General features: G+C 40.2%; 1 protein-coding gene across 1 annotated transcript in view; it reads right to left on the bottom strand.

Moving 5' to 3' along the window:
- Positions 1-3,561: 3,561 nt before the first annotated feature.
- GLT1D1 (glycosyltransferase 1 domain containing 1) overlaps positions 3,562-24,655 on the bottom strand; it is an 84,178-nt gene continuing 63,084 nt past the window's right edge. Inside the window, exons 11-12 of the mRNA XM_032791205.2 lie at positions 16,526-16,624; positions 3,562-5,911 (exon numbers count right to left, since the gene is read on the bottom strand). Of these exons, the coding sequence (XP_032647096.1) occupies positions 5,765-5,911; positions 16,526-16,624 (246 nt within the window). The 3' untranslated portion in view covers positions 3,562-5,764. The remainder of the gene's footprint in view (positions 5,912-16,525; positions 16,625-24,655) is intronic.

Below are 24,655 nucleotides of genomic sequence, written 5' to 3'. Positions count from 1 at the left end.
TATGTTTCTTTTCTTGAAGAACTGCTCTTGACCAAAAGATTAAAACGAGAGCGAGAAAGAGACAGAACAGGCTACAGGCCCAACTACACAACAGAAAAGATAGCATCAGGTAAGATTAAGCCATGGAAAAGAGGGTAAAGATTGTTCAGATTTTCACATTCAATTAGAAGAAAGGGTCTAATTGCAACATTTTTTAGTTCACTTGATGTTCAGGTTAAGCTGATGGAAAATTACAGTTGAAGAAGAAGCACCAAGAGCTTTTAAGTCTTTAAAATAGAGTTTAACGTCTTCCTCTGATTATTTTTTTTCAACCTCTGATGTTAGAACTAGCTTAATAGCAAGAGAAAAGAGCTTGTCTCCTTGAGATCAGAAAGTAACTACCTTTGGCTAATTTGGTAGCTCTGAGCCATCCATTAAGCCTTTAAATCGCTCTGGTCAATTTTGGATTGAAAGTGGCATCCCAAAGGGCTGTGATTAATCCAATGAGCCATCAGCCTACTGCAAAATGTCAGATTTAACATGTACGAGTCTTACAGACATTTGGCATCTCTGACAAACTGACAACTGCTCAGTAGAATTGTTAACTTTTGCCACTTTGGAAGGCCAAATTTAAAATGTTAACTCTCTAAGTGCCATGAGACATCAATTATAGTTGAAGCCTGACTCCCCAAAAACCCCTCGTGTATTAAAGCACTTACAGAAAGTGCTGCGGTTCCTACAACCCTTTTAATACTCTGGTTCCTTGGGAGAGAGCATTTTATTTTGTTTGGCTTTTAACTCCTTGCATGTTACCGTAATGAGCCATATCTGAACAGGAAAGCTCGACTTTTGCTCTCTTGAAACCTTAAGGAGCTGTTTGTAGAGAATTTCCCCAGTTCTATCAGGGTGCTATGGCTGTTTTAAGAACCATTTCATATTCTGGTGCTGAAGCTGCTAGAACTATTAGATGGTGCCGAGACTGCACAATTCAAATTCTGAGTAAGATCTAACTACTCCAAACTCTGGGTATTCAGATTGTGAATGCTAGAATTAGGGGCCAGCCACAAAGGGCTAAATTCTGACTGGCCTGTGTGCCCATGCTAGGGAAGAAATCCTTTGCACCCTTATGCAGGCTGCTGGGACTTTATACACAGGGGTAAGTGGGGCTACTCACCTGCTTGCTTCCTCCCCAGAATAGGAGTTGAGAATAGGTAGAGGATTAGATCTACTTCCTCCATGTACTGGCCAAAGTATCTGAGCCAATGTTGGGGGGTAGAGTAGAGCAGTAATTGATTACTGGTATAGGCCAAAAGTAAATGACTAACCCCTGGGAGCAGGGAAAGAATTGTGTCTGAGTCATAGTGCCTCCTGGGGTGTACCTAATTGGATTAATTAACTGTACATGTTGAGGTCCTGAAATACAGTACCAGCCACAGGGTAATACTCAGTGTGAGTCTTTCTGGGACAGGAATTGGAGCAAATCATTTTGGAGCCATAGCTGTTATTAAACTGAGGCTGGCCTCAGTTGCAGGACTTCACAGGGTAAAGGAAATGGCTCTGGAAAGAGGACACTAAGAGTCTATCATAAGGATGGGAGTAGAAGGAAAGAAGGCCTTGGGTCAAAAATGATTAATGTTGAATATAAAATGAGCTTGGCTGTTTTAAAATTAATTAAGGTTGCATGAAAAGTCCATTGTGCCTTAGTTTATCCATCTGTCAAATGGGTCTACTATTTACCTCACAGGGGGATTATGAGGCTTAATGAGTATTTGTAATCCTTGGATAAAAGGCTGGATAAAGTGCAAAACATATATGGAGTTGGGTGTATAAATACACATTTTTGTAACTGAAAAATAGCCCCTTGCAAATACTGTAGCCCTTAGCTTCCTAATCTTAGCTAGACGTGGTCTTACTGCTCCCAAGAAAAGTTTGGTGATGAATGGCATCTAAATTGAATCCCAGTGATCACTGAACAGTGTCACTGGATGATTGTATAAAATAGGCCAATGTGCTGTTGTCAGTACAACTTGGGTTAGTTTTTAATAAATATATTTCAGGCGGGTTGTTTGTTTTCATTCTTTCTGCACGGTTATCACATGTAAATGAGTGTATTGCTCTGTTTCCTGGATGCTTTTTTCATATGTATAGATTAAATACTGCATGAAAAATTGCATGTTAATTACGTTTTGTGGGTGTAACAGAATTTCTTACTTGAACACATTTTTTGCTGGAAGTACTGCAAATGGCATATTCAGGTACAATTTGTCAAGGTGTAAAGTTGCTTGATATTTGGTAATTAAGACAAGTTTTCTAATCATCACACCATTAACTCAGTACTTAGCGGTGGAGCTGAACTCCGGCCTGCTTATACCCCCTTGTGGCTCCCTGGAAGAGTTTCTTCTTAAATTCCTCCTTCAGGAGTTAACTTCCCCTGGAAGAAGTGGGGAACTGGCTAAAAGAGACCATGGCCCGCAGAGCTACATCACCAGTGATGGGCAATGGCGCAGCCCACAGCAATGTTGGACCTACAGTCTGAAATAAGAGTGGCCAGGAGTAACTGATAGGTCAAGATTCATTTGCAGGTCTAAAATCTGTTAATCAATATGTGGTGGCTGGTGGCCATTAAACTCAGAACTCATGCTGACATAAATATTTCTCAGCATCTACATGGTGGCATACTGCCCCCAAAGAGAGATTTATGTCATTGATTTCATGGGACCATTGTGATGATCTAGTCTGAATTCCTCCAGATCATAGGACTTCCTTGTATTAGTTCCTGCTTCAAGTTCAATAGCCCTGGTTAAACTACATCTTTTTAGAAAACCATCCAGTCTGAATTTAAAAACTGCCACTAATGGCGAATCTACCACAATGGAGGTTCCAAAGTTGTTACAATGAGGAATTATTCTTACTATTAACAATTTGCACCTTATTTCCTGTCTGAATTGGTCTAACTCCAACCTACAGCTAGTGGATCTTGTTATACCTTTTTCTGGCAAACTGAAGAGAGTGCTCATGAAGTTTCTGTTCCACATGTAAGTACTTACAGACTATCCAGTCACCCCCTAAACCTTGTCTCTGATAAGGAGCTGAGTCTATTTGGCTTAAGTCTTTCACTATAAGGAACATTTTTTTTCAATCCTTGACTCATTCTCATGGCTCTTCTCTGAACCCTCTCCAATTTATCAACATCCTTCTTGAACTGGGGACTCAGTATTCCAGCAGCAGTCGTGCCAGATACAAAGGTAGCATTACTCTTACTTTCTACGCTTACTCAAGAATTCCCATTCATACATCCAAGGATCGCATTAGCCCTTTGGCCACACTGGGAACTCATGTTCAGCTAATTATGCCCATGTCTTTTTCGGTGGCACTGCTTCCCAGAATCGAGTTGGCCAGCCTTTTAGGATGGCCTACATTCTTTGCGCCTTTGTATTCTTTGCGTGGCCTTATACCTAGCTATATTGAAATGCATATTGTTTGCCTGTGCTCAGTTTATCAAGCAATCCATACTGTTCTCTATCAGTCATCTGTCCTCTTAATTATTTACCACTACTGTTAAATCAATTAATGTATGCCATGTTGATTTTACATCATTCCAGTTTATTAATCCAGATGATGTGTGATACCAAGTCAAATACTTTACAGAGGAATATTACATCAACACTATTACTTTTATTAACCAAACTCATCAAAAAGTGATATGAAGTTAGTTTGACAAGACTTATTTTCCATAATCCCATATTGATTGCCATTCATTATATTACCCTCCTTTAATTCTTATTAATTGCCTTGAATCAATGTCAGGCTCACAGGCCTATAGTTAGCTGGGCCATCTCACTTGCCTTTTTAAAGTATTTGGCACAACATTAGCTTTCTTTTAGTCCTCTGGAGATTTCCCAGGGTTCAAAGGCTTATTGGAAATCTACATCACTGGTCCACAGAGCACCTTAGCCAGCTCTTTTAAAACTCATAGATGCAAGTTATCTGGACCTGCTGATTAAAACAGGTCTAACTTTAGATAGCGACCATTTAACATCATCCTTAGTTACTGTGATTGGAAAAATCTATCATCATATGATATAAACACATCATCTTTTTCCCCTCAAATACAGAACAGAAATATGGATTGAATACTTTGGCTTTTTCTGTATTATTTACTCGTCTACCATAGTCATATAGTAATGAACCAATATCTAGGACTGTTAAGATTCCTTTTGTTTGTTATATAATTTAAAAAACTTATTTTTATTTGACTGTACTGCCCACAGATTTCTCATGTCCTTTTGCTTCCCTTATTAATTTTCTATACTTTCTAGCTTCTAATATATATGCATTGCTATCAACTTCTCCTTTTCTTTCATTTGTATTATAATAGATGATTATCCTTCCCCTTTGAGCCAGGCTGTTTTTTTTTACCAAAAACCATAAGAGCAAGAGAACATATATAGAACGAGCATTGCAGTTATAATCCTTGAAGTCACTCCAGTTTTGTCCTCCCTGGTTTGCAATGTCCCATAGTATTGAGGACAGTACCAACTGAGTCAAACCACTCCAAATATATTACAATAGAAAATTAGAAAAGGTCTCAGAAGTGAATGAAGGATACTAAAATTACTTTTTCTTCAGGGTTGCTGACTAAACATTTGCAACACAACCAAGAAGTCAATTGGAAAGCCACCATGCACAGTAAATTCATTAACACAAATAGCGGGTGATGCAAAGCCCATTAAACTCAATGGAAAGATTCCCATTAGCTTCAGTGGGGGTTGGATCAGGCCCATATATAGCAACTATAGTTTTCCAACAACAGATGTTCAAAAATTGTAAACACTTCACATGTTTTAGAAATAGCAGCCTTCCTTGACACCAGATTGTGGAAAACCAAGATTTTAATCACTGAGCAGTCAATAATGATTGGTTTGTGCTTCGTGTGGGCATTAGCAGGTCTTCTTAAAATGCAATATCCTGTTACATTAAGTTCACAATAATAATTCCTGAAAGTCACTCATGACAAAAGTACCAAATTACATAAAAAATATAAATTACATTGTTGTTCCTTATTACAGCCTCCATCCATCTTTTGTAAGAACATTCACCATTTGTGAGGTCCCCGAAGTTTGGTAATTTTTAAGAGGTAGTTGCTGTCTTCCAATAATTCATAAATAAAGTAGAATAACAGGAAACAGTGAGTACAATTTTTCATGCTAGAAAGCATCAATGTTTGTATTTCTCATTAGCTCCAGCCAGTTACATTCTTGATAAAAGTGCTAGTTGTGTGATTAATTTATGATCTTCCCCCTTTAAAATTTAGATCATGTAGACCTGGCTAACATGTTTAATGTATTTATATGTTTGATCATTCAAAATAGAGATCAACCCACTCATACAACATTATGTTTATCATTGATATATATCTGAATAAATTCAGATTAATTAAATTAGCTTTGTCAGGCTACAACACAGTACCTGAGCTTGCATGAGTTCACTGTGGATGAAATTCATCCCTGTGCACAAGGAATTGCCCTCTTTTGAGGCCCATATGATCCCACAGTATTAAGAAATCAACATATTCTTGATTGCACTGGTGCCGCCCACCACTGGAAATAGGACGGTAAATTGGATGAACCACCGGTCTGATGCAGTATGTTTGTAAATTGGGCAAACTCGAGTGGAACAATATGTCCATAATATGTGCATTTTTTTCTTTAAAATACTCTGATTACCGTGCCACCATTAAAGTGATACAGAATAAGATCAGTGTCCACATTTGATACCCAATGATTCACTGGAGTCTCAAGACAAGATTTTGATAGGCCTCTCTTTCACAGTCCCATGAGTGGTGTTTCTTCACATATGCTTTTGCCTTTGTCACAATTTCTCTTTCCAAAGTGAGGTCATTCATCAGACTTTTGGAGAGCTGGACAAACTCCTAAAAAGTTAAAGAAAACAACAAATGTTACTTGAGGTTCTACTGATCCTGGAACAATCCTGGAACTGCAGTAAAGCAGTTGAACTTAGAGTGAATACACACACCAAGCAGTTCAAGAACCATTCTTCAGAGCTAAGCACCACATTTTATATATACATACAGATCAACAAATAACACATACAATTTTTAATCTTTTAAACAGCCCACCAACTAGAGAACTGGAAACCACGGTCAAATCCTTAGAGCGTTAAATCAGATGAAAATATAGACAATTTAATGAGACAGAAAAGTGTTTGAACTCCAGACATGTACAGCAGTGAAGCGTGCCATAGGTGGGTAAGAAGTTACAAATTCAGCTGGTTTCCTGGAGGAAGGAGAGCTGGTAGCAGACAATTTTGATCTAGGCTCAACTAGGCATATGCCTGGTTGCAAATGAGGCATCTTTAGCTAATTGCATGCTTTTAATGAGGTTGAGAAAAACACTTCACAAAGATGTCTATTGTATGAAGTAAAGAACACACACTCAGCAGCAAATTATCTGTATTGTGCCAGGGCCTGGATGCAAGATTGATCCAAGCTAATAAAGAACTGTTGCACTGTGTGGTGCTGGAGGCTCGTGACCTGGAAGCTAGGCAGCAGCTGGGACACGGTAGCAAAAGGTCTGCAAAATGCAGTATATGAAATCCCTTTAGCCCTATGGGACTTGATAGAACAAGACACTTCCCTGGCCAGTTGCTCTGCCATTCCAATTTTGTTTTTTAAGAAGTGAAGATACCAAACTAGTGAACGTGAGAGCTGATGTCACAGTTGGAGGCCTCTAAGTAAACAAATCCACTTCTGCACTGCCAGTCTGATTTTCTGCCATTAAAGGACGACTTTCAGCACTGAAGCTGGATTACAGAAGTAGCTCAAACCCACTACAGCAATGTGCGCTAGCTTAGAAATGTCAACAGCTGTTAGATCAATAAAAAGTGAAGATCATTAGTTGCTACACAAATCATGATGAAAATCAGTGATAGAGTCCAAGTGGAACATAAGGGCATTTGGACACAGATGGCGTTTTCCTGACAATAAGCTGTCAACTGTTAAGGGGAAGATCACTGAGGCCCTCCGACAGAGAGCGGAAAATACAAATAAGACTGAAATTTGGTCCACAACTCATTCATTAACCAACTGTACTTAAACTAAATTATACAGTTGACCTACAAAAAAATTTGGTTATCAAAGAGTTAAGACAGCTGATGTAATTCATATGGTCCATGTGCAAAATATGTAACTACAGCATGACCACTGGGAACCAATGCTGATATGTGAAATCATACTGTACGCATTCCAAGCACAGCCTTTGATACTCATTGACAAGACATGCAATGCTTTCAATATATGTATCGCTATGACATGTAGTTTATATGATCAAAGAAGCATATATATATTGGGGTGCCTATGTTGGGTTTGCAAGTAAGTTTTGGAGTCAGAGTTATGGTGGATACTAGAGTAAGTAAGGTGAATTCTCACACGTCAATATTGACATTATACATCCAGTTAAAATATAGCTTCAATCTTGCATGGAGATCCACATGGGAAGACTGCTATCCTTGTATAGTGCAGAATTGGGGCCTGCAAAGGTAGCAGAAAATGTACATATGTTACCTTAGTTGGTCATTACTAGTCTTTTCCAACCTTCCAGAGTTTTTTTCAATGGCCATGTGATGAAGTGGGACTGTTCTTAATGTTTCCTCTGAATACTGTGTAAGTGCCTCTGTTTCTGGCCAACACTCCATCCCCTGGCAATGAATGACTGGTGCCCTTCCCCCCTGCAAGGGAATGCTAAAGGTGTGGAAGAACAAAGAGGTCAGGTAACCTCCTGGCCTGGGGAAAAAAACAAAGGCCAGAGAGGAGGGGCTGGGAAAGTTTCAGTTTGGAGCTGGCTGGGGATGGGAAGTGAGTGCAGCTGGGTTGTCTGGCTCCCTGGGCCCCAAAATGGACTTGGCTGAGGGGTCCTGTTCTCTGTATCTACAAGCTCTGTTTTAGACTGTGCTCCTGTCATCTAATAAACCGCTGTTTTACTGGCTGGCTAAGAGTCACATCTGACTGCAAAGTGGGGGTGCATGCAGGACCCCGCCTGGGCGGACTCGCTGTGGAAAGCATACGGAGGGAAAGCTAAATGCTCCAAGGTCAAACCCAGGAAGGTAAAGCCGTGTAAGCTTTTTGCCCTAAAAACAGTCTGCTCCAAGGGAAAGGAGGCTCCCCAAAGTCCTGACTGGCTTTGGGGGGAGCAGTTCCAGAGCATCGCCCGGGCACTCCGTAACAGGCCATGCCTTAGTCATGTGGTTAATATAAAGTTTATATGAATCACATCAGCAGCTGTAATTCTAAATTACCTGAAGAAATTCCTACAAACAACTTTAATCAAAAAAAAAAAAAAAAAAGACCTCTGAAAATGTAACCTGGGTTGGGGGATAAGGCTTCATCTGTGGGATGTATAATATTATCTACCACGTCAGGTGTTCATGCAGGAAATATTATGCAAGAGGTTTATAAAGTTTTCTACAGCACCAGGCTCCCCTCTAAGGTTCACAAGAAAGAGCAAAAGAGCTTCCTTACTTGGGTTAGCAGAAAAGACTGCATTAGTAAGGCTCCCATCCTGTAATGGGAGGGCACTGCACTACTTGAAGTGCACAAAAGACGAGCTCCCCTTCTGCATAAATGCCAAAGATTCATCTGAGGAATTCTCTGTACGTATTATTTCTTCTGGTCCTTTTGTCTTCCAGTCAGCATTATTAAACAGAATGACCACTTGTGGGAAAAGTATCTGATTAATTCACAATGGGGCCCTTCACGAACTCAAAGATTCCTACTGGTGTGTTCCTCTTTAGCAATATCTGTAGTTGTGAAGTCTCTGAATGGAATAAAAGTATTCCTGCAAAATGCTTTCAGAATTCAGAGAAGTGCTTCCCAAAGGATCTTCCAGCCAGCAGTGCAGATTAATAAGTTTGGTGCTATAATGATAACATCAGAGGCATTTAATATATTCTCTTCTAAACCTCCTCTGCGTTCCCCATTCTCTGTTCCAGTTGACAGCACCAGCATCCTCCATTGTCGTCCAGGATTGCAACCATCTCTGACTCTTCCTTTTTTGTCTCCCACCATATCCAAACCCTGCTGCCTTTTCCCCCCTTCACAACACACAAAAAAACCCTGATCTTTCTTGCCCATGTGGCCAAAATGCTTATCCATGCCCATAGCCTCTCCCATCTTGACTATGGCAACTTACTACAGTCTAGCCCTCTAGATATCTACACTGCCTGTACCAGTCCATCCAAAACATGACTGCAAAGGATATTTTCCTTGCTCAGTGATCTGATCATGTCACTCCCCCCACTCCCTTGCATTCATCTACTGGCAACTCTTAAAATACCACATAGAGTTCTAACTTCACATTCTCCCCTTCAAGGCACAGCACAACCTGGACAAGCTTTCAAGACTTTTCTCCTACTGCGTTCCCAATTAATTCTTCTGTTCCCCCAATGAGTCCAATCTTGATACTCCTTTCATTTCCTTCTTACACATCCCATCTCTGTGCTCTTTTCCATACTGCTGACAACACACGGGAGCAGGATAAGTGGGGAAAGCCTTTAAATGCCTTCACCTATTTAAAGCCAATCTCTTACGCTATCATAACAATAAATAATCATTTTCACTCCACCGCATTCCAACTTTAATTTTATGCTCCTGTGGAGGATTTTATTTTGTTTAAAAATAATTTATGTAAATTATACATATCAGAAGCCGCAATGTACCATTGCTTGACGAGTAGTTCAATTAATATTCTTTAAAAATGTGTGGCTACAGAGGATGAAAACTTGGAAACATGTAAGTGATAGAAGCAATGAGATATTGCCATACAGTTAAAATCCCTTTCGCTGGTGATAATTTCAGCATAATATTAGCATGAATCCAAAGAGGAAAGGGAGAGATGGCAAATGGATAAAGCCAAGGGACTTTAGCTGTAGCTGTTCTACTGACTCAGAGTGTAACCTCAGGCAAGTCGCTCAAGATGAGATCTGAAATCACAGTAAAGATCTGCATTCATGTCACTGGGTTTTGGATCAGGCCCCTGGAGTGTCATCCCTCCATGTCTGGACGCTGAGCTCAAGACTGCAAGGGCCTGATATTCAGGTGGTCCCCACAACTCCCACTGATGTCAGCTGGAGATGCAGTTGTTTGGCACCTCTGAAAATCACAAGTTGCTGAATCTGAGCATCCAAAAATGGAGGCAACCCAGAATTAGATGCCGCTTCTGAAAATGGAGGCCTTAATTTCTTTCTGCCTCCATTCACCCATATAAATGTGGGTATAAGAACATTTATCTACCTCACAATTGATAAGTGTAATTGATAAGTGAAGGCTGAGTTGTTAGTTACAAGGCAGAAAAGTTGGGGCAAGCACTAGGATGCTTAGATTTATAAGTAATGTGACGCATGCCCTATTTCTGGACAGTAGCTATCCCTCCAGGCCCAGTTATCTTCAAAAGTAATGTCACTAATATGTTTCTCCCTCAGGCAGATGGGCAATTAGCTTTAAAGAAAATGCAAACAGCACATATAAAAAAATTCAGTACAGTATTTTGTAAACAGCCCTACAGACCCAGATGTCTTTGGCAGATGAACCCTGAAAATACAGCAGGCACCAAGCTAATAAAATGCATGTCCTCTGAATTACTGTTAGAACCAGGCTGGTGCCATTTCACAGCACAGACACTAGGAAGTTAAGAAGTGTGTTTACACACACACACACACACACACACAAACCATTTCCATTTCAGCGGCAGGAGAGGAAAGGAACATGGAACTTAGTTCAGTGTAAACCCAGGGAAGACAAATTTCAGCTATAAAAGTAAATGAACAATTAAGAATAGCAACACACCTGCTAGTTACGGCAGAGCACAGCAGCTGCAGGCCAACAGATTGGTATTTCCCAACCACCTGAACATTGCTGGCATTGCCTAAAACAGCAAGCTGCTCTGTTCAATCCTGTCCTGACAGCAAAACTAAAGTCCTCAAGACTAGAAACAACCCCAGGGATAAATGCTGGCCATGTGGCCATAACACCTTACAGTAGGAATGGCAAGCACCCACACTGCCACAGGAGGGCAACATGCCCCTGTTTGTAGCTCCACTAATTGGTTCAGAGGAGTTTCCACTTCTTCGCTGCCTCCCTTACATAGGTTAGTGTTGCTGATTCCTGCTGCCCCATTACGGCTAGAACCGCTATTTTGCCTGGAGCTGGAGAGGTTTATGTACCCCACCCACCCCCTTTTGTGAGCCTTCACAGATGCTGGGCATTCCATAACCCTAAAGCTTAGGCTGCTGAATAATGGTGCATGTCCTCCATTTGAACGTGCTTCTGTGATAATTTATGGCCTAAACTTGGCCCCCTACTCCTTTATTTCTTAGTTATCCATTTTCCTTTCGGGTAACATTAACTCAGTGTCACATATTCCATAAACTTGCAAATTTGAGTAATGGCAGGAATAAAGCATGGCTTTAAAAGAAGGGTGCATAATAACTCAAGCATCAAGGTCAACATGTTTTGTGACTTTTCACTTTTATGTTAACTGCTGTGGCCAGCTGGATATTTCCTTTGTTATATTTCCTTTGTTGTTTATGTACATGGTCATGAGGGCTCAGAATACCTACCAAGGATTAAGTATAATGAGTATAATTAGGCAAGAAAAGTTGGCTAATTTCTTTGTAAGCCAGGAGAGGTCATTTTTTCCCACTAAAAGGGAAGTTTGTGCTTAAAATTATTATTGTTTCATAAATCAACTCAAACCCATTTCATTTAGTTTCCCAACATAAGAAGACGTAAAATAACCACAAGACTGTTTCACATACCAGGTACAATAACCCAGGCCCCCTATGTTATCTAGCTTGCTCCTTTTCAGAGTTACTATTTTGGGGGGAAGGAAATAAAACTGAAATGTTTTTAACAGAGTAGATCTAGGTATAAATACACAACTCTGCTACGTCTGCCGTGTATCCAAGGCAATGGAGCAATAAAAGAATAAATCCAGTATATCCGTCAAACAGGCCGGAAAGTCAATTCTGGGGACTGCAAAGGAGGGCATCTCCTGAGGAAGAGGAAAAGAAGCATGAACAAGAGGCTTATCTGACAGCTGATTGATGAAGGAGTAGGGCTGTGTAGTAGTTATGTAAGGAGGAAGGACACTTGTGAGAAACTACAGTGAAAACACCCTCACAAGTATACTGGACCTCCAAGCACTTTAGTAAGGTCACCCAGATTGCACCATAATGTTTACTGTGGAAAGGAAAAAATACTAATTGTAAAGAAATAAGACTCAAAACCAGACCCAATTATACTGGCTACCCATCAGCTAAACTGTGGACAGGGAAAGAATGATCTAGGATGCTGCTTCAGAATGCAAACACCAGCAGGAACATGACCGAGGGTCGGAGTTAACCCGCACTGGGAATAAACCTTTCTTGGCTGACTAAAATCTGGACAATTCAGATAATGTACTTAACAGATAGCAAGCGGCGTCTTCTGCATCCTGAACGATCTGAATCAGAATCAGACAGGGATGCAACTACATGTAAACCTTTGTTCTTAAAGGAATTCCAAAGGAATAGCTCTAAACAGTTGGTTCTGACAGACAGCTAATTTAGAAGCAAACTAACTGAGGTTACTATGGGAAATATTTTATCAAATACTTAAGAGTACATGAAGTACTCAGAAGAGGGTGAAAAAACATTGCTTTCCAGCATGTAGGTTATCCTGCCTCTACTGGCATACCAGGTCCTCTAAGAGGAGACAATGCAAAGTGCTACAAAATGTATTACTGCCATTTCCAACAATACAAACAAGTTTTAGCAACGGGTTGAAATTAGAAGTCGTCTAATTTATCTGAACTCTTTGATCTATTTTCCCACTCTTGATTTCATGATATATTATATATGGAGGTTTGAAAAACTGTATTTGATACAGATTGGTGGTGTCAAGAAATATGGGATAATCTTGTAATTGTCACTTTATCTTTAAGATTTAGTGAAACTGACTGGCATTCTGTCAGATACTTCAGGTGAAAGTTATCCAGAAATCCCCTGGTGAAATCAGACTATTAACAAGCAAACAAACCTTATTCTGACACACTGTAAATCTTGATACTTTATACAATATTTAACACCAAAGACATTTTAAAGGAGTGTTATTAAATGTGATACAATTGCCAGTGTACAGAGAAAGGAGAGAGATTACTTCACTTTCCAAGATAGGGCACTTGCACAAACATTAATTATCCCACTGCAAATACTACCTAGGAAAATGCTAGTTCATATGGCAATGCAAGTTAACACCTTTACTTAGAAGACACTCAGAGATGTAGAACAAGAATATCAGGGTAAAAAAAAAGGGGGTTACTGATCTTAGAGACAGTATTTTGGGGGAGAGCAGCAGAAGACCAGACTGAAATGGGATAGAGTGAGAAGTACAGAACTCTAGAAATAACGACATCATATTTACAGTCTTTCTGTACTTCTGATCGAGTAAAACATTTAAGCATAAGAACAGCCTCAATGAATTCGGTTTAAAGCGAAGTGCTTTGTTACAACTTTACAGTTTTAGGTGAAGGGGTCAGTGCTTAAGTATGGAGAAATGGTCTGAAGTAAACAGGGTGAAATTCATTAAGGACAAATGCAAAGTACTCCACTTAGGAAGGAACAATCAGTTGCACACATACAAAATGGGAAATGACTGCCCTAGGAAGGAATGGTGCGGAAAGGGAGGTGGGGGTCATAGTGGACCACAAGCTAATTATGAGTCAACAATGTAACACTGTTGTAAAAAAAAGCAAACATCATTCTGGGCTGTATTAGCAGGAGTCATGTAAGCAAGATATGAGAAGTAATTCTTCCACTCTACTCGGCGCTGATTAGTCCTCAGCTGGAGTATTGTGTCCAGTTCTGGGGGCCACATTTCAGGAAAGATGTGGACAAACTGGAGAAAGTCCAAAGAAGAGCAACAAAAATGATTAGAGGTCTAGAAAACATGACCTATGAGGGAGGATTTTAAAAATTGGGTTTGTTTAGTCTGGAAAAGAGAAGACTGAGAGGGGACATGAAACAGTTTTCAGGTACATAAAAGGCTGTTACAGGAGAAGGGAGAAAAATTGTTGTTCTTGACCTCTGAGGATAGGACAAGAAGTAATGGGCTTAAATGGCAGCAAGGGAGGTTTAGGTTGGACATTAGGAAAAACTTCCTAACTGTCCGGGTGGTTAAGCACTGGAATAAATTGCCTAGGTAGGTTGTGGAATCTCCATCACTGGGGATTTTTAAAGAGCATGTGAGACAAACACCTGTCAGGGATGGTCTAGATAATACTTGGTCCTGCCATGAGTGCAGGGATTGGACTAGATGACCTTTCGAGGTCCCTTAGTCCTATGAATCTATGTTGTTTACCATTCGTCTTTGTTAATTTGACCTCGACACTCTGGGTCATAGGGCCTGCTCCTGCAAAGACTTATGTATGTGCGTAACCTGTTTCATATCAGGGCCTAACTGAAGGCGTGTGGGAGGCATTGTGTGTGTTCCTGCTATTTATTAATACCAGGAAGGCCACCGGTATGAGTTTCAATATTAGGTCCTAATCCTGCAATTACATCCATGCAGATGGACCCCCTGGGCCTGTGTGGAACCTCACTGAAGTCAATGGGACTCCAATATCCCACAGTAGCAATATCCGGGTTTAATTACATAAATAGCTCTAGCTTAGAACAGTTTATGACAGCTCTGCCTCTGCCACCCAGAGAGTAATTAAAAAAACCCAAAGGAAAACAAACTGCCGTAATTAACAAACATTCGGTTGTGAAAACCATAGGGAACAATGAGTGAATTCTCCAGAGAGACAAATGTTACTTGAAATAATTTTTTGAGTTAAAAAACTAATGAAAATAAAAAGAATCCACCTTCCCAAGACTATACTTAATAGCATGCATTAAATCACACACATACAGCAAAGCTGTAAATGTAATGCATTTCCACTTTGCAAAATGAGCAAACAGGCTGTTTGAGGAAGTTTTATTTTATTTGGGGTTGGATAAAAAACTACCCTGTTTAGCTGCTGATTGGTATTAGTAAACTATGGTTTATGTAATAAACAGATTGATTCATACCCCCTCCGAAAACCCCAAACCATCTAATTAGCTTAACTGGGATATTGTCTGACCTGAAAAAACAATGCTTCACATAGAGGAGGAACATGGAGACTTTGAAAACTGTATATTAAAACTCTAACAGATTTTCATCACAGCCACTAATAGAATTTCTTGGGTACTAGGGTATTGGGTGCTTTAGGAATACACAGTAATAGAGCAATAATCCAATACACTGACATGCCAAACAAATAGAAACTACAGTACAACCTCTCTGTCACACTCATGATGAGAAGAGATTTTTGCAGTTTAAGGAATATCAGCCCAGCCCAACTCCAGTGGGACTTGTATCGGACCCCGAGTGACTATCTAGGGATACCACATTAAACAAATGTCCTGCAGAATAAGTTTGTCTTTCTAATCAAAACATGATCTGGCTGTGTCTTAGATTATGAATATTGGCATCTATTTCTAATCACTGAGTCTTCCCTCTTCATTATCAAAACTAATGACTGCATGGTGAATAAGCAGGTTTTTGAATTCACAGAGACTTCATAATAAAATTTTCAAACGTCTTTAGATATAATTAAGCTTAAGTCTAGCTGTTTTAATTGTCAAAGCACTAATTAACTTTTGCCATATTCCTATGGTATTACCATCTCTGTTTTAATGATGGGGAAAGTGAGGCAGAAAAATTACGTGATTTACTCAAGACAGGAAGGAATTTGTGGCAGAGTCCCTTATGTACACAATGCACAAAGACGATGGCAGAATGGCAAACCACACTGGATAAAAACCCACCCAAATCAAAGAGTCTCTAGGACTTAAATATATACAGAGTTCTCTCTCACACCCACAGAGTGCAAAACATAGTCTTTATTTTCTGTGTAACTTAACTATTTTCTGCCCTACTGTTATTCATGACCTACTAATTCTTTATATTAACATTATCTGTAATCCCAGCAATGACCATATTATCCTAAACTTTGGGCTCACAGTCTGTTTTGATTTTGTGATCCACTGTTTCTCCAATATATTTTCACATTTCAGCGAGTGCTTGAAGGGAGATATGACATCTGCACAACATCTATTCTAGGGTTTGCCTAAGAAACCCCCAAAACTAAATTAAAGCAGCTAAGAGCTCGACGGAAGTGCATTCAAGCAACTGGCAGATTCTTAAAGCTAGAAAGAAGCATTCAGTCAGGCTGACCCCCACCTCCCCCCAGCATTCAGTGAACCTCAAAGACAGCATGAGATAGCAACAGCACTTCATTAAAAGCAGGGTAGGCTTGTAGGTTTTTTAAGAGAATGAGAGTATAACCACTGAAAGTTACCCCGAGCAGAGCACCAAGACACGAGCAGTTCATGGAAAAGAAAAATAATTTTTGGAAAGGGTTGTTTTGTTATGCTCTGGTTTTTATTTGATTTTTGTTGTTTCTGTTACCTGCGGATCTGTAAATAATAGTCCTGTTACTTTGTGTTGTATTATTGCTGCGTTCCCAGGAATGTTCCTCGCCAGCACTGGAACATCTAAATCCATTGCCTAAAGGATGTGGAGAAAAAAGATTTTGTTAGTTAGGGTTCATTTTAAGAGGAATTTGTGGTGAGAAATAAGAATAGTCATAGTAAGAAACCTGCTGCAAAAACTGCCCCTTCCCACCACCAAGTAAAAAAAGTAAAACCCAAAAGAGGGTTCCAAGCACAGAGGAGGGCAGCTGGCATAAGCTAATTCAGCCTGTAACAGTAATTTGTATCAGATTCCTCCAGTTCTTTCTAACTTTATTTTTATTGTTTTTATACAAAATATAAACTCATATTGAAAAAATATACTTCCATGCACACAATATAAGTAGCCTATAAATAAAATAAATTCACTGTTTGTTGTTTGCAAAACCTGGAAAGAAACAAACCACAAACCAAATCCTGAACCTGTAGAGATCATGCAGGGCATCAATTATTAAAGTGAGTGCATGGATAAATAAGTGAGAACATAACCTATGACTATCGGGGGCTAATATGTACTAAACTGCAAAAGTATGCAATAATTTCATGTGTCACCAGACATCCTCAGATTTTTTCTAAGTGTTTCTATTAGACAAAGTCATTTTTTCCATTAATGCAGTAGTAGAGATCTCACTAAGCAGGCCTGTGTATAAGGGAGGAATTGCAGATTTTCTCAAAATAACTCTTTTGGCCGCTAAAATAATTACTGCAATCCAGGAGTTTTTGTGGGAAAAAATCTGGCCCATTTCTCAATACCCACAGAGTCCCCAAGGCCAGGCTTTTGAGCAGTCAGGTAGCATGTTGCAGAAGTAGAAATGCCATCCCCCTATGTGGCTGCAGACTCCCTTCTATATATGCATACATGGGGGCGCATGTAGCCTCAAGATGGTTCTCATATCATTTCAGGCTGTCTGTAGATTCAGGAGCATAGATACAGCACTGCATCAGTTCACTTCCAGTAAATCATCTCCATTATAAAGAGAAGGGCTAGAAACTTTGGAACGCAAGTTTAAGTGTGCAGAAACCAGTATGTAAGCCCCAGTCACCCCAGGAAAGTCCCTGCCCACCGCCAACTCATGCATTTGTCAAGCCCCAATGTGAAATTTTAATTGCCATTCCTGGATTTGGAAATCCTGAAATTCACAAACCCTGAATGTATAATAGCTCGTCTTGTACAATTATCACAGTGTCAAACAGAAAGAAATTCACTCTCCAAAATGTTCAATCCATTTCATACTGATTCACCGTCACTTTGGAGAGAACACACTTTTAATTACTGTCATTACAGTCTCTGATGGAGAGCAATTTTCCTTCAGCATAAGTAGCATGGAAAAAAAAGCTAAGGGGGGAGAGGGAATGAGGAAGACGAACATTTCTTTTGTTTTTGAATCTGGACAAGACTTGATACCCCCACCACTAGCGTACAATGCCAAGTGTGAGTTAAGGGTAAAGGAATGCACAGCGTAGCAACATGCATTCACAGTTTAAAATATCCAAGGTAAACATAGTTTACACGGTACCACTGTAGAGACATTTGCCCTACACATACAAATTCCATCGTCCTCTTGATGCTAACATGCTTTTCAGCAGATAGCTCTAAAAATAATATTAATAATCCTTAATGACATACCTCTTCTAGCCTTTATACCAGAAATAGTGGGTCAGCTGGAGGGAATTCAGAGCAACAGATTGATGAGAAGAAATTAAATGGTCTAATTAGCTTGGATAAATGAGTAAGGACCAGATTTATGTAGGGATTTAGGCACCTAGAGATGCAAAAAGGTGTCTAGGGCGATTTTTAAAAGTGAAAGTCAATGGGAAGCAGGCACCTAGCCCACTTAAGTGCTTTTGAAAATCTACAGCATTAGGTGCCTAAATACCTTTGTAAATCTGGTCCTAAGCACGTATGTATGTATGGTGGGGGATATGACAACTGTCTCCAGATATGTGAACCAGGTAACCACTAGAGATGGGCTCAAGACACTGACTCAGGCCAAGATTGTCTAATGCCTCTGTTTTTTTTATGCTGTGGCCCTCAAGGCCAGGATTCAGAAGTAAGGGACTACAGGTTGCCGCTTCTTTCAGACAGCCACCTCGGCAATTAACATTTTGGAAGACGGGCAGGGAAAGCTAGCATGATGGCAATTCCCGAAAAGCTTTCTATCCCCCTGAGGATGACAAGGCCTTAGGGAACATTGCTTTCCCACCAGATTAGAGCAGAACAAGTATCAAAAGCACTATCCACTTAAACAGACAGGCTCACAGTGAAATATGGTGGGCTCTAGAATGAATGGATGGGTTTCCTGTCTGAACTAGCTTAGTGACAGGAAAAGTCCTCTCTCAAATGTATGAAAGCACCACCACAAGAGCAATATGACTAGGTGACAATGGACATATTATAAAAAATTAGGGTCCAGTTCTGCACTGACTTACGCCCCATGGATTTCAGTGGGGAGAAATGCACAAAACAGTACTTGGCTCCCTGAATTTTATATTTCTCCTTCACTTTAAAAAAATGCTGTGGTACTTCAAAACTGGCTACTTCGTGTAGAATTTTTCATATTAACAAGGCTATCCTGGATGCTCTATCCAAGTGAAAAAGAGCCTTAGTCAAAGAAATTATCCCTTTTTTCAGAATTCCTCTCAGTGTTCCAGAATGGGCTGTTGTAACTGTCTGCTATCCACTCAAGTAAATTAGACTGAACAAAAGGACATCACACGCCACTTGATACATGAATAATGATGAACAACTCAATTTACTAGTGCCCCATCGCAATTCTGCCTTAGGTTGAGTTTAGTGTTGGGGCCTGGCACATTTATTACAATATTGCTGCACCTCGGTCTGGGCGAGTGTGTTCCCACATTATTATGCACTTTGTCATAGCACATTTATTCATTTTTTGTCTCTGAATGCCACACAGACTGTAGCTCATTAAAAGTGATGACAAAGGCCCAGATCCTCAAAGGTATTTAGGCATCTAACTTCTATTGAAATCAAAGGGATATGGGCAACTACCAATTTTTGAGGATTTGCACATCAGTTTTTATTTCATTTCTGAACCCACTGGAGAAAGAGCGTGATGTTCTTGCTAGTTGGAGATTGAGGACGATTAAACATAACATCTGAAAAACTCTGAGGCCTGGAATCACATAGGTATTGATGAATTACAACCACTGAAAGACAGAACAAATGGCCAACTGGATAAGACAAGAGTTGGCTTTGCACCAGCCAGTCTTACACAAATGGATGGTGCTGTAAATAATTACAAGTAGCCTTGAATTTAGATCAAGTAGCCTTGAATTTAGTTTAGATGCTTACTCTATTTTTAAGCAGTAAAAAGAATCATAGACTCATAGACTTTAAGGTCAGAAGGGACCATTATGATCATCTAGTCTGACCTCTTGCACAATGCAGGCCACAGAATCTCACCCACCCACTTCTATAACAAACCCCTAACCTAGATCTGACTTACTGAAGTCCTCAAATTGTGGTTTGAAGACCTCAAGCTGCAGAGAATCCTCCAGCAAGTGACCTGTGCCCTATGCTGCAGAGGAAGGCGAAAAACCTCCAGGGCCTCTGCCAATCTGCCCCGGAGGAAAATTCCTTCCCGACTCCAAATATGGCAGTATTGCTGAAAATATATATATAATTTACTGACCTGGAACTGCCAATAACAAGTTAACGTAAGAGTTTATTCTGGTGGCCCACTGTTTTGTTACCTTATCCTGACTGCAAATGTGTTTAAGAGTAATTTGAGAAGGATACATGGAGTAAAGTTACTTTTTCAAGCATGGTACACGGTAAGCATTTCTAACTAGCAATGCTAAGTCTGGAGGAGGGAATTGCAGTTTTTATTCATTGTATCGTCTTTTTTGGAGTGTGCTCCATTTTCTGCCTTATAGCCCTTTCTGTTTGTGTCATTCTGGTATCCCCTCACCTTTTACCTCCTGTCCTGCAACTTAATTTTTTCTTCCTTGGCTTTCTGTGTGGTGTTCTAAGACACCAGGTCTGGGCTTCACATGATGGCTGAGACTGGATTTTGCACCACAATACAGTGTTTTATATATTAGAGGGTGGACACCAAGTGATTCCTCCATTTCCGTGTTGTTTTCTTTAGCTGGTTCGTTGCTTTGGGGTTTTTTAATTCCAGCAGGATCTCATGATTTTTACAACAGGTTTACATAAATTTTAGAGTGGAGGAAAAGTGCTGTGGTGAAAGGTTGTTAGAGTCAAAATCTTTCAATCAGCCATTACACAGCAAGTTACTATAGGGACAGTGATAGTAATCAATTCCCTGCATCCACCCAACAATGTTTTATTTCTGATTTATAAGAGGTCAAAAATTATTTTCTAAGCCCACACATTGCTTGTCCCTTCTTCAGTGACTGTTAAGAAGAAAAGGTGGCAATTGTGACATTTTTTGTGTGATCTGGATGCTAAAAACGGGTCTTAGATGACTAGATCAAACAATCAGATGGTAATGATGTCTGGTCACTTCAAACCAGAGCTGGATTTGAACCAGACATGATTTTATAGTTTGTAGGGACAACTGATGACTCATGAATAACGTTAAGCACATGCATAAGCATTTACAGGATACATGACCTCGCTATATTTTAAATTTCCCAGTTGACAGGAATTTGGTTTCTAAACCCCAGCATGTTTGTTCCATCTCTGATCGAAACATTTTTAGTTTGATTTGTCTTGTTAATAAAACAAGACCTTGACAGATGGCTCTTCCTATTGGCCATGTCAGGTAGCCGCTTTGCCTAATTAAACTGAGACTTCTTTCAAGAGAGATGTGTTTAAGGGAGGTGGTTCCACTGTACCATCAAACCCTATTGTGTAATTATCCAAAGGGAATTAATACAAAACCAAAATCATTCTAAATTTATAACAGGCACTAGGTGGTTCAAGGGTCAATGTCATTAAAAAATGCTAGCCTCATGCAGTTTCTTAATGGAAAACTAAGGACCTGATTCTGCTCTCACTGAGGTCAATGGAAGACTGTCATCAATTCTAAACTGGACTGAGCTTCCGACTGTCTTTAAAGTGAGCTAACACATAAAAGTTACCATACAGGTATTTATATGGCCTTCATTATTGTAATATCTGGGCACATCATAATCATTAGTGGATTTTATTCTCCCAACTCCTATGTGAGCTATTATTCCCATTTTATAGATGAAGAATGAGATTAAGTGACTTGCCCAAGGTCACACATGAAATCTGTGACTGAGCCAAAAACTGGACCCAGATCTCTTGAATCCCAATCCAGTGCACGGTCTATTAATCATCTTTCCTATAGAGTTTGGGACTCTAGCTCGGTAACTTATTTGATGTGAGCATGAGTTAGCATGCTCAGACTTTTGCAGGGGACTAGCTCTTTGTATCACTGTCACATGGCCTCTATGGTCAGCTCAGGTTATGCTAGCACACTCCAAAAATGGATGTGCCCATAGAATCGTACAATCACAGGACTGGACTGGAAGGGACCTCCAGAGGTCTTCTAGTCCAGTCCCCTGCACTAAGGCAGGATAAAAGCCATTTGTCTTCATTCAGCAGTTGACCCAGTGCTGGTTTCATTGAATCATAGAAGATGAGGTTGGAAGAGACCTCAGGTGGTCATCAGGTCCAAGCCCCTGCTCAAAGCAGGACCAACCCCAACTAAATCAGTTTATGAGAGGTGGAAGGAAATGGAGTCTCCTTGTGGCTTCATGTCCCCTGCTCTCAGAGAAAGTACAAGCCCTGAAGGAGCTATTGATTTTTGAATAATACTTAGCTGTGACATCTTCACAACTCTTTATAATTGTTCATTCTAACATAGTCCCTAATAAGGTTTGAGTAAGTAGAGTGCTACCATAATAAGTCATCATTTACCAACAGATATCACTCACGGAGATAGGTAAAGGTAAATAATTTTTGTTCTCTCCATTACTCCTGAGTGGTAACCGGGGCTGACTTTAATAGCAGCACTGTGGAGACAGTAAAGAGAGGTAATGGCCTGACTTTCAGAAGTGCTGAGCGCCTTCTCTGGGGAGAGCTGGAGATCAAAAACAAATGTGAATTGTGAGTTCTCAGCACTTCTCAGGCGGTAAGTCACTTGTCCAAAGCCCAAGAGGGAGCCATTGTCAGAGCAGGGATTATTACTCAGGAGTTCCTGACACCGGTGACATTCTCAGGCCATTAGACAACGCATCTTGTTATGAGAATATGTTATACAGTATTCATAGTCAAGTGAATTGACTATGAACACCCAGAAAGAAAGAAATTAACATTGTGAGTGACCGAGTGAGATGTGTGATAAAGGCAACGTGCACTGCTGCAAGGAGTGCTCTTTTGGCTTAGTAGCTTTGTGGGGTTTTGTGTACGGACAGGGTAATAAATAGGAAGCCATTTACTGTTCTATTTATCTGCTGGTTTTCAAGGAGAACAGGGGTTTTGTGGCAGCCCTACACCTTGAAACTTACTCACTGGAACTACTAATAGAAATTTAGACCAAGGCAGCTTTCCCCTTGCAGTGCTGCTTGACTCTTTCGTAGTACAATTATGAAAAGCTGCATATAGAGTAGTGATATTCTATTTCTCACACACAAACCTTCATCAGAATCCTGCCGATAACTGATTTAGTCTTTTAGGCATCAGAACTAAACCTTGTCACAACTGTGGCTTCAACAAAGCAGGGCTGAAATCAATAATCCCTGAACTGAGGTCAATAGTTTCTTTTGAGTAAATTCACAGTGACTTACATTTTTCACTCAACAAACACTTGTTAAAATACTAACCTGCCTGCTAGGCCAGATTGTTTCCTTCCACATTAAAACCTGAGGGAGGGGACTGGAAATCTTAGTCACAAGATCGTTGTGGAGATTATTGCAAATTATCCTGTCGGTTCCCACCCCCGTGGAAAAGCTATTTCCACCTCCAGTGGAATCACTTTGTTCTGTGGGAGACCCATGGAGATCTTATATCCCCACGTTGGGTTCTGTTCTCCCCCTCCCTCACCAGGTAAATCAGGTTGAGTGTTGGTCATTTCTTGGATTAGACACCTTTAAGAGAACATGCAAGAGCTGCAGGAGGAAGTGGTGGTGGTGACTTGACAGGTCACACTCATTCCTCTGATTTAGTACTGAACCACTGCCCTGGCACGATGCTCGGGGTTACTGTGCTGCTGTTTTCTGGAGGAGCTCTAAAACCGAGTTCCAAACCACTTCAGAAATTAAAGATCTAAAAGCACTTTACATGTTAACTCTACACCCTGGCAAATTCAGATTCCAATGATAATATTCTGCCTAGTTAACGTCCCTATATAATTTCAGTTGGATGTGGTTGGTATTCCTTGATTCTTCTTAAATCTCAAATTAGAGATAAGATGCTGTTGGTATGCTCCAGCAATTCTCAACAATTGGTGAACATTAAAAAAAAAAAATGCAGCAATGAAAACTTTGGAAGTGTCATAGCCTTCTTTAGCCCTCGCCCAAATGCAGTACTGCTTCTGGTCTTAATAGGTCCTGGAATAAGAACATAACGTTGCTGTGTGCAGTCAAACAGTGTATGCCTTCTACCCTAGAGGTGGCTGCAGTTCAGTGATGAGTGACATACTCCTTATCTAACATTCATCTACCTTGCAGAGGTCTTATGAAGCATAATTAGTTAATAGTTATGAAGAACTTTTGATATGTACAGATGAAAAACATTTTAGAAGTGAAAACTGCCATCATTCGTTAGGAACAGCAATAGGAGTGTCATTATTATCATTACTAATAGTAGCACCTAAGAATGTCAGTCATGGACCAGGACCCCCATTGTGCTAAGCCCTATACAAACACAGAACAAAAAGATGGCTCCTCCCCAAAATGGCTGCATGCAGAGTACAGACTCTGCACTCCCAGCCAGCATAGGTATAAATAACATTGCAGATGGTGAGGCTTGGTATAGGTGAGTAGAGCAGAGTGCCCTACATACCTCAAGCCCCAGGTAATACCCTACACAGCTCTCTACATGCCAAGCAGCTTCTCCCATGTCTACACTGCTATTTTTAATGGTGCAGTGTCCTGCCGCTTTCCCACT

This window comes from Chelonoidis abingdonii, chromosome 22 (assembly GCF_003597395.2).
Source record: "Chelonoidis abingdonii isolate Lonesome George chromosome 22, CheloAbing_2.0, whole genome shotgun sequence".
NCBI classification, from domain to species: Eukaryota; Metazoa; Chordata; order Testudines; family Testudinidae; genus Chelonoidis; species Chelonoidis abingdonii.
Note: the sequence above shows the minus strand (reverse complement) of the source record. Positions and strands in the feature narration are given on the sequence as shown.